The 11,402-nt window shown below is 44.9% G+C and overlaps 1 protein-coding gene across 1 annotated transcript in view; it reads left to right on the top strand.

Annotated features, from left to right (window-relative positions):
• The first annotated feature begins 698 nt into the window (after positions 1–698).
• Positions 699–11,402, top strand: part of LOC133118611 (kinase non-catalytic C-lobe domain-containing protein 1) — a 39,718-nt gene continuing 29,014 nt past the window's right edge. Inside the window, exons 1-3 of the mRNA XM_061228724.1 lie at positions 699–970; positions 4,714–4,912; positions 7,995–8,053. Of these exons, the coding sequence (XP_061084708.1) occupies positions 866–970; positions 4,714–4,912; positions 7,995–8,053 (363 nt within the window). The 5' untranslated portion in view covers positions 699–865. The remainder of the gene's footprint in view (positions 971–4,713; positions 4,913–7,994; positions 8,054–11,402) is intronic.

Genomic DNA, 11,402 nt, shown 5'->3' with positions numbered 1-11,402 from the left:
GGGCGCTTTGACCCCCCCCCCCCCTCTCTGTTTCTCTTTTTATTTTTATTATTCGTCACCAGTTATGTCCTGTGCTGTTTTCGATGTCCGTTAATGTGTTGTCAAAATAACTGAACTTTGTTCTAGGGCTGTGACTACTTTGCCATCTAGTGTAAAGTGAGGGCTATTCTGTTAGGATACTGCCTTTTACTGCCGAAGGAGCCACTTTGTCTCCCTCAGTGGAGCCAGCTCTACCTTTTTTGGCTGTATCCTCCGCAAAAACGGAACAATCCTTCGCTATGAATAAGTTGTCTGAATGAGTGGGTAAGATAAAGGCACAAGGAAAGTGGTAGCAACTTTAACCCCCGCCCCCGCCCCAAAAGCAAATCTGTGTCTCCGTGTTTCCTTTCCATATCGACGGGGGCTGTAGCCTCGCTATGCGGAGGGGTTGGTGACAGCAACCTAGTTCGATATCATGTCTACTGTTTATGTGTAGGTGCGGCGGTCGTTGCCATGACAGCATATAGTTAGGAAACTTAGGTTGCCTTCTGTTATTTGCGTTTAAAAAGACTCCCGTAGCCGATTTTATTGGTATGAAAGCAAAACGGGTGTGTGTTCTGCGCGAGGAGTAGGCTACTGCAGTGCTGCTTATGTCTCCTGGAATGCCGCAGAATGCTGGTCCGACATAGAATGTTTGAAAAAGTATTCTCTGTTGGTGTTCGGCTCTTCCGCTCAGGCATACAATCTGTCCCGACTCAATACCGCGTTGCTAGGAAAACGTCAGTAGTGAAGTAGCTCTTTTGTCTTGTGGAAACGTTGACTCTGCGTCATGGCAGTTTTAAAGGAAGATTATCTAGTGTGATTTAATGCAATTTATCTACATACAATGGGGACTTCTGAAACTGCCGTGTCCGCCTATTATGAGGAAGAAGAGGAGGAAGAGGACGAGTTATATGAATTTGAGCCTCTCCCTGCACTGTTAGAAGATGAGGTGAGACTTTAACTACTTATGTGTCTGTTCCCCATAAGTAATACTATTAAATATATCACATTATTATTATAGTATTTTTACTAGTATTTTATTAGTATTATTATTGTTGTTTTTGTTTTTCATAATGTCCATAATGCCTGATATGGTAAAATGAATGCATGTTCATAAAATACATACAAAACAATAAATGTGTTGTGGACTGTTGCGCACATATAGTTATGAACCAATGAATGCATGATACAGCCTATCGCTATCATCTCTTTACCTTACTGTGAGCAGGACTGTTTCTTTGACATGGCCCAGCTGTGTGGGGTTTCAATGTTATGCACTGATATGTACTCTGGTCTCCTCTTCCTGTCCCCTAACCACTGTAATGCCTTTGGGCATTGATGACCTGAATATGATGAATTGAAGAAGACAAATAAGTCATGTCAATGCAGAAATTACATTACTAACTAAATACTGAATTCCTCTGAACATTTTTTCCACTGTAACTCTTTCCCAGTCAGCATTAACAGGATTAAATGTGTCTGCCACACATTACTGTGACATTTCTGCTCAAATTTGACCCTGGCCATAGACTGGATAATTACACATTTATGAAGGACGCACATTGTAATGTGATGTGAATCTAAATGGCCGGGATTAAACCAGGCAAAATCAACTGTGAAGTACAGCTTGAAACTCCTCCCATCTGAAAGAATTGTTGGGTGAAAAGTGGTAGCTGTGTTGATTGGTCGTTTGAAAAATGGCATCAGTGTTGATTGGTTGTTTGGAAGGTGACATCAGTGTTGATTGGTTGTTTGGCATCACTTGGATGAATATGGATGTATGTTCCTGGCCCGTCTGAGTCAACAGGCATCAGTCTCCTGCACAGCGTCCTATTGACCAGCTCAAAGATTAATTCCTGTCCATTACATTTTGCTAGTACCCCTCACAAATTGGAACGTCATTTAAAAGCACTAGAGTGTGGCATGTAACATGTAATTGGATGATGAAATGCTGTGAGCAAGAATGTGAATGTGAATCATTATCCCTGCTTCCAGGTACACTGTTTTGATTTCCAGCTGGATTTAGTTCTGTGGACAGTAGATTTCTTTGGATAAATATTGGATTATTGTCATAGCACAATATTCTGTGAGGTTATACAAATATAACTTGACAAGGCTGTACAGTTTCAAATATATTTTACCTTCCATCATTGTATGGCAGTCTGACTCACTCAATCAACTCAATCACTGACTCACTCACTAACTCAATCACTGACTCACTCACTAACTCAATCACTGACTCACTCACTGAATTGTTCACAACCTCGCTCACTCTTCCAATAGCTCAATCACTGGCTCACTTACGTTATAATTGACTCCCTCATCCTCACATTTATTCATTCTCTTCCTGATTCACTCGAACACTCACTCACTCACTCCCTTTCTCTGCACCTCACACTCAGTCTGTAGTTTTCAGGAAGAATCAGTCACTCGACCCTGTGGAGTGAAAAGAAGAAATATGTAGGTGGAAAGGGGAGAAAGTGAGAGAGAGGAGAGAGAAACTCCACTTTTCTGTTGCATTCTCTCGGGACTATGCCAGTCTATTTATGGGCCTGTGCAGCTGCTTAAAGTGGCTTTAAAGTGGAAATGTTGAGGTCTGTGCATGTATCTGAGCTGGAGACTGGCAGAATCAGAGCAGGGTTCAGGAGTGTCTCTGATCTGGAGACTGGCAGAATCAGAGCAGGGTTCAGGAGTGTCTCTGATCTGGAGACTGGCAGAATCAGAGCAGGGTTTCGGTCTGGGAGTGTATCTGATCTGGAGACTGGCAGTTTCAGAGCAGGGTTCAGGAGTTTCTCTGATCTGGAGACAGGAAGAATCAGAGCAGGGTTTCGGTCTGGGAGTGAATCTGATCTGGAGACTGGCAGAATCAGAGCAGGGTTCTGTAGTGTCTCTGATCTGGAGACTGGCAGAATCAGAGCAGGGTTCAGGAGTGTCTCTGATCTGGAGACTGGCAGAATCAGAGCAGGGTTCAGAGACTGGCACCAGAGCAGTGTGCGGTATGTGTACCTGACGGCTCGGATGCTCTCTGAAGCCAGCGCAGCGAACAGGAAGTGACAGAAGGGCTCGTAGCACCATCACAGATGGAGGGTCCAGTGTTGTGCTGGCAGTGGGAGAACAGTGCCCGGCTGTGTCCCAGCCTCAGAGCTTCACCAGGCGGAGATAAAGATGTCACCCAGCAGGGCACAAAAGCCTTCTGTTGGGCCATGAAGGGCCTTCCTGTTAAAGGCCCTGAACTGCTGTTAATCAAAGCAGGAAGCAGCCTTACAAACAGCCATGTCCCCACTCACTCACATTTTACTTTCATTTCTTATTTGCCAAACACTTTTGTCCAAAGTGCTTCCAGTGCCAATTGGCATGGCAAACAGGTGCACATGCAAATGACAAGGCTTGCTTGCTCTCATTTGCTCTCACCCTCACTCAGTCACTCACCATGGCTTATGTCTGCAGTCAAGACGCCCAGTTGTCCCAACTAGCACAAACACATAGCGATAATAAATTGGGGCGTGTCAGAGCTTGGTAGCTATTGCAAATTGAATGATTCAGCAGCTAATTAGCACAGCACCCAATCCCGTAGTGTGCCACTGAAGCCCCGCTAATGCAAATGGCTGAATTGTAGACTACAAAATAACCAGCTAGTCCATTAGCACGGGATGAAATGAGATATGCTGCTAGTACCCAGGCAAGTTAGCGCTGATGATGTCACTCACATCGGACCTGACGACTGGCTTTTAGGTCGCTGGGAGAGGTAGTCACTGCAGGTAAATATACTAGTTAAGTAGTTGAATGAACCATGTTGATTTTATTTTGTCTGAGATTGTAATGGGTGTGACCAGACAGTCCAGAAATAGGAATTTGGGTCATCTCACTCAATACATTCAGCTCTACCAAGGCTTGCTTTACAAAACTGAAAAGTCATGCTGAAAAAGGAACAGTCGCATTGAGACCAGGTAAACGAAGGAGGAAAGTTTTTGTGTTTTGTCGGTTTTTTTGGTAATGATGGGTTGAATATGTTTAGTGGGGGAGGTCTGTGGGGAGGGGGAATGTTGGCATGTGAGCTGGATTCTTCTCTGCTGATGCAGCCGGAACAAAGCCACATCTGTGATCGTCTCTGCCATCAAATGTCAGCTAAACGCTGCTACCGCGCAAAAAGCCTCCTTTTTCATTTATCCACAAAGGAAATACCAAGATCCTCACGTACATACGCAAGCGCTTATGTAGCTCCTTCCACACACATAATAAACTTTTCCATGATAGTGTCACCCGAGAGCTTTGCACACTCGTGCAGAAGTACAGATCAGTAGGGATACGTAGAATTATACTAATGCATTCTATCATTCACTTAAATGAATGGTCAGCTGCTTCAGTGTTAATGTTGTGATGTGTACATGATATATAAATGGAAAAGTTCTAGAAATGTTAAATGTTAATGCATGTATGTGTGTGTGTGTGTGTGTGTGTGTGTGTGTGTGTGTGACTATGTGTTGGTGCATGTGTTTGTGTGTGTGTTTGTGTGCGTGTGGATGGGTTTGTGTGAGTGTGTGTGTATATGTGCGTGTGTGCACGTGTTTGTATGTGTGTGTATGCGCGCATGCGGATGGGTTTGTATGTGTGTGTGTATGCACATGTGTGTGTGTGTATGTGCGCGTGTGCACGTGTTTGTATGGGTTTGTATGTGTGCATGTGTGACGACAGGAGAACGTCTCCCTGGCAGACATCCTCTCGCTGCGGGACAGCTGTCTGTCTGAGCTGGAGGTGTGGGCTGTGTGTGTGGAGTGTGTCCTGGCTCTGCAGAGCATAGCCCACTCCCCCCTGTTCCACATGCTCTGCATCACGCCCGACACCCTGGCCTTCAACGCACACGGCAACGTCTGCTTCATGGAGCAGCTTAGCGGTGAGTCAGCATTCTCACACCCCCCCCTCTCTGTGACTATCAGCCACTGCACTACTGCCAGCTGTGTGCATTACCTCTCTCTCTCTCTCTCTCTCTTGCTCTCACTCACTCTCACACACACTGTCTTTAGTGAGTCCTTTAGAATCAGAAACAGAGAATGGTTGCCTTTTGCAAAAGATGCCTGCTCTGATCAAGTTGGATTTATGTTCCGGCCTTATGCTCTTCGGGAACCAAAGCATCAGCATGTCACATCACATCAGTCACAAGCGAGGTGCTCTGACACACACATTCCAGGGACAAATCTTCATGCCGATTCGCCAGGATCCCTGCTCCTGGCACAGGGGTTATGTCATCATGAACACCCACCTGTCAATCAGCAATGTGCCTGTTAGCAAAATGCTTCAACCAAGCCCTCCCTCCCCAGTACACACACACACACACACACACACACACACAAACGGCCGAGTGTATGCACTCTGGCAACTTCAGAAAATGATGAGAATCAATGCCATCAGGAGTGTCACTGTAACCAAGGCAATTGTCTCCTGGATACAGCTCTTATAATACTCCATTTCTGTTTGCTGCTATAATGTGCTGGCAGCGTTGCACTTTGGGATTTAAAAACCACACAGTTGTCCTATGGGAAAGGGTTTGTTTGGGCGCAGTATTATTAAATACTATGACTTTATATGTGCCTTTAAACTTACTTGCCAATTGAACTTCCATTTAAAGTCAATTGTGAGCATCCTCACAGACATGTTAAATGTGTGCTGTGGCTTACTCCTCATTATCCTTAGTAAAACAGTGCTCTTTGATGCACAACAAAACTAAACAAACAACCAAAAAAAACATCTGTGTGCACCAGCCTTGCTGGGTGGAGAATAATCTGCAGTGGAGCTGCTTGGCAGGGGAGGGATGTTGGTGATTTATCTCACAGTAGCAACCCCCTCTACCTGCACGAGTGCAGCATGTGATAAGTGCCCTGTTCTCACTCAGTATCTGTGGGCTTCGAGGTGGAGGAAACATCCAGTATTTCTGCGGAGAATACAAGCCCGCAACTCTCCTACCTAAATTGACAGAGGAGGTCCCAGTAGGCTTGAAGGCAATTAATTGGCCATTTCAAACTCAAAGGGAAAATAGGCCTGATATGCCTTAATTGCTTTAATTTAATTTAAATTGCCTGAAAATTCTATCTTCAAAAGTACTGTAAACAGGTGTTAAATGATTAGCGGTACAGCGGCAGCTAGTTGGCAGAGAGTCTTATCTTCTCCCAGTAGCATCACAACACACAGCCTGTTCCCCAGGCACAGGTACCTGGCATCTGTAATGCCTATGCCTTCAGAATATTCCTCAACATGCATACATGTTATAAATGCCAACACTTATGATTCAGCCTATGGAATGGATGCCAAAACACGAGGGAACCAAAACCGAATATATGTATGTAAGATGTTTGACGCTGAGTAATGTTCTCCAGTGAAAACAGATTTGTTTCCCTGGTGTATTTCCAGCACGTCGAGAAGGAATACCGTGACCTGTACTCAGCATTTGTCCTCCTCTTTGACATACTTTATTTCTTATTCTTCAAAAAAGAAAACACACAAACTGTGTTTGTTAAGAAAATAAATGTATGCTTGCAATTATCTGTAAGTCAGAGTTGAGGAGAAATGTTTATTGAATCCTGGCCGGAAAAGAGCCCTCTCCTTCCCTCCCCGTTATCTTTTCCTCTGTACCTTCCTCTCTTCACCTCTTCACTTTATCGGATGCAGCACACCGTTTAGGTTTAGTGCACGGGGCTTGGGGGGGGTGATGGGGGCGGGGGGGGGGGGGGGGGGGTGGTCCTGTGCAGACCTGACCCATTTCCTTTTCATCCACTCTGTGCTCTAAAATCAGATGAAGCAGAGGACTCTGCTGGCCTGTCTGGGGCTCTACTGCCCTGTGTGGGGCTCTAATGCCCTGTGTGGAGCTCTAATGCCCTGTGTGGGGCTCTACTGCCCTGTGTGGAGCTCTAATGCCCTGTGTGTGGCTCTACTGCCCTGTGTAGAGCTCTAATGCCCTGTGTGTGGCTCTAATGCCCTGTGTGGAGCTCTAATGCCCTGTGTGGGGCTCTACTGCCCTGTGTGGAGCTCTAATGCCCTGTGTGGGGCTCTACTGCCATGTGTGGAGCTCTACTGCCCTGTGTGGGGCTCTACTGCCCTGTGTGGAGCTCTACTGCCCTGTGTGGGGCTCTACTGCCCTGTGTGGAGCTCTACTGCCCTGTGTGGAGCTCTAATGCCCTGTGTGGAGCTCTAATGCCCTGTGTGGGGCTCTAATGCCCTGTGTGGGGCTCTACTGCCCTGTGTGGAGCTCTAATGCCCTGTGTGGAGCTCTACTGCCCTGTGTGGGGAGCTATTGGCCCATGTGTGGCTCTAATGCCCTGTGTGGGGAGCTATTGGCCCGTGTGTGGCTCTAATGCCCTGTGTGGGGAGCTATTGGCCCGTGTGTGGCTCTAATGCCCTGTGTGGGGAGCTATTGGCCCGTGTGTGGCTCTAATGCCCTGTGTGGGGAGCTATTGGCCCATGTGTGGCTCTAATGCCCTGTGTGGGGAGCTATTGGCTGGCATGAGGTGCAGCCGCTGCCCTACTTAGGCCAGCTGATGCAGCAGTTCTCTCCACCACTGCTGGACTCTCTTGGACTGCGTTCAGAATTGTAAGGGCTTACTAAGTGGAGCAAATCACTGTAAACGCAAACAGTAGGCCCTGCAGCAGTCTCCTAACAGAAAGGGCTTTTTAATCAGAGTATCCCCGAAGTTAGTTAAGAATCTGCAACTCTGCCAAACAGTCCCTGATCAGAAGGCAGATACAGCTGGAATGCTCCAAATTGTATTCATTCATTCTTTTATTTCAATGAAAGCATTTTTACAGACATCTTTTTTCTAAGGCCGGTGCTATGTTTACAGCTGGCTACAGAATGAATCGGCACTCTGTGAGAATGTATTTTCTAGATATTTACTCTTCAGTGTACTTGTATGTTTGTATCTGTGCATTGCAGTTTTAGACTGGAGGCCTCTCTTGCATTATTTGATTTCTTCCTCCCCCTCCAGATGACCCAGAGGGCACCTTCATGCCTCCGGAGTTTGACAGGACAGGAAACACCTTTGAAGTAAGTGTCTCATTGCTACCTGTATTTGAATCAGGTCCCAACGGTACACTGAGTTCTACCATTATACCTGTGTGTTCACACCAATCAGGTCCCATATCACAAAGATGTGCTATCAGGGTCTGTGGGTGCCCTTAAATCATACCTGTGAACTGGGGTGTGATTGTGCCTCCTTGCATCCCATTGAAAATATGGTTCTGTGTGGCTGAGAGTGAGACTTTGCGTGAGCAGACGTAGGCAGAGCTGCCAGCCATAATGTAACCAGTATGACCCAATGTATTCTACTGTCCAACTGGCTTAGTAAGCAGCCTCCTGCACAAAGCAGAGTTTCATTTAAAAAAACCTATTTCAGGTTCCCCCGAGTCATTTCAATCGATCATTTAATGAATACTGATTGAGTGCAATTATAACGGTAGATACTAGAACTAAGCTTGCTCCTTGGGAGTGTTCTTTGTCCATAGAATTATTGAACAATAATTCTGTCAGTTAAGTCATAAATTTGTTTGACTCATTATGATTAGTCCAGCCTCTGTATCTTATTGAAGTTTATGTTAAAGAATTCTGGGATATTTCATAGATCACACAGGGGATTGGGATGCTCACAGGATTTATTTACTTGCGAGTTTCTGCTTGTTAGGAAGTCACGCCTTGCAGTTAGTGTGCTGAATTTTAAAAATGACAATGTAACAAGTATATTATTCAGCATTTCAATAATAGAAGAAGACTAGAAACAGAGTTTTGTCAGCTAGAACAATTTGGCATTTTTGGGTCTTTATAAAAGAAAACGCAGCTCGCTGAAACAGAAACTCTGAGAGGTATTGACATTTTGTCTGAGGAATATTGTCCCTACCTGCGGCAAATTAGTCTGCATTTCATTTAATGGAAATCAATGCCCCACAACCTGCCTTTCAGAGCAAACATGCTGGGAAAAAATCAAATCAAAGGGCTACATCCTCTTCGCAGGGCAGCCAGGGCCTTGTCCATGCTGTTTGAATGGCTTTCTTATATTGTTTCTCTCAATAAGTTATATTCACAAAACCAGTGCCTGAAGGTGCTTGCCATGCTGGGCTGGATTCTGTCAATAGTTGTCCTTGAATTGTATGTAATAAAGACAAAATTAGCTTTTCATTCTCAACAAATGCAACCGTGAGTTGGAACTCACCAAACTGTGAAGAAAATCGTTAATGCTTGTTTTTAATTGTGGGTCGACAGACAAAACCGATTTAATCCAGGTCGCAGCATCTGCTGTAGCCTCGTGCTGTAAATCATCTTTACATTGAAATGTTTGTCTCTGCCATCTTGAAACAAGTCCGGCGTTAGTGATGGGAAATCTTCTTCTGGTTCTGGAAGGAACAGCCCTTTCTGCGGAATGGCTCCTACGCGATTAATAGACTGTGTCAGCTCTCCCTCCTTCTGTCTGTACTGTGGCTTTCATGAGTCTTGACAAGTCTCTGTCTCTCCCTCTTTCATTTTCCCTTTCAGTTCAATTAAAGTGCTTTATTGGTGCGTCATACAGTAAGGACATGCTATATGACTGAAGCGTAAACTGCAATAAATGAGAAAAACTCAACTTAATCAGTATTGAATACAACACTAATAACATTGCTTACCGTACAATTAGTTAAACTGTGGCCTCGTAATGAGACAAAAATGAGTAGTGATGAATGTGCTCTGATTGTGAAGGGTCATTCTCCTTCTACATCTTCATCTTGGTTGTGTTTTATTCAATATTTTACTAAAATGGACGATTGTTCAAATGTGGAACCACTCGAAGGTGGGCTCAGTGAAACGGCATTTGTCTTCTCTGTCACTCATTTAAAGGGACGGGGTTAATAGCAGTCATTTTGTGCTGTCAGTCAGCTGTGATCTCTGTGTGCTGTGATGATGGCTGAACACAGTCTCCACGTCTGGCTCCTGCCAAGGGTGACGGCTTCCTTTGTAGTCCGGGCTTGGCCCGGCGTATTCAATATAGTAATGCTCAGGTTTAGCATTCTGCTTAATTAATTGAACTTTTGAAATGAATGTAACTTTTCGGTAGACTGTTCAGTTAAACGCCTCCTGAATTAGTTTGCTCTGTCCTTTTGTTTGCTTTGTTAGAGCTCATTATGCAGAGCTGTTTGTTTGTTCCACAGTGCTGTTACCAGGTCTGAAACATTCTGCTGACATTCCTAAATCCAGCCTGACGGCTGCTCTTCCTTCCTGGGTGGAGTTGTCATTTCTTATCAGGGTGAGAATAGATGATCCCTGAAACGGTTAGCTACTCATGTGGAGCAGGGTTGCCGAACGGAACAGCCTCAGAGTTCAAACCTCTCCCGTGACTGGGCTCATTCCTCCTTTCATTCCTCCCTTCTTCTCCGTGTTTTCACCCTGTCACCCCTCTCTTCCCACAGCTCCTTTAGCAGTGCATTTGCAGGAGCAGAATATCCTTCATAAAAACAAACCTCTCCGTCCTGCTGTGTGTACCGTTGTGACTCCTGTTGTGATCACTGTTTCTATGGCATATCCGCTAAGCTAAGCCAAGGTGACAGAAGAGTAATCACTCGTTTGTTGGATGAGGCCTGGAATGGATTGGTTGTCAGATATGATGAATTTTACTGCAGTGGTTTCCATGGGAGGCTGCCCTTGTATGAGGCTGGCCTGATACTGCATTATTGATGACTTAATGGCTTGATAAATGCCTTTTTACCTGAGAGCATGCCAATAAAGCTCCACTTCCACCTAAAGTTCATTTAGACCTGCAGAGGGTTTCATCTAGGCCACGGTTACAATACCAGGGGATTGCATGGTAGGGCTGTAGTCTCTGGATTGAGATGTTCATAATGGCAGTCAAAATTAGCTTTGTGTTTCTCTGGTGACGGTTCGGTACTCTGTAAAACATTTTTTTGCACTTGACACGTCTTATCGTAGTTGCCATAGCATTATAATTTTCCACTGCATCATTTTAATGCCTGCGTTTTCAAACCAATGCTGTCATGAAGACAGAGACAAAAGCCTCTGAGGAACGGTAAGAAAACACTCATTAATAATTGGGCAAAAGTGACATGCATTTTAATCTTCCTCAGAACGCATATTGCTTTGTTGTGTTTTTTTTTGTATTTATCCTGTTGACACACAGGAGACAGGAAGAAAATAGCTTGTGTAATCTTTCGTCTGGATTTCTTTAGTTTGAGAGGAATGTCGTTTAAACCCTGCAATACTACGTAAATAATACCAGACTCAAAATCAACAATTTGAGAAGACCGGAAATTGTGCGCTCTCTGGAAACATTTGCGGGTTCTGGAAGTAAACTCCGGAAGCTGTGCACGGCAACACTCAAACGAACTCCATTATCATTCTCCATATCAGGACTCAA

Source organism: Conger conger, chromosome 18, assembly GCF_963514075.1.
Source record: "Conger conger chromosome 18, fConCon1.1, whole genome shotgun sequence".
In the NCBI taxonomy this organism is placed as follows: Eukaryota; Metazoa; Chordata; class Actinopteri; order Anguilliformes; family Congridae; genus Conger; species Conger conger.
This window is presented reverse-complemented; position numbering and strand designations above follow the sequence as displayed.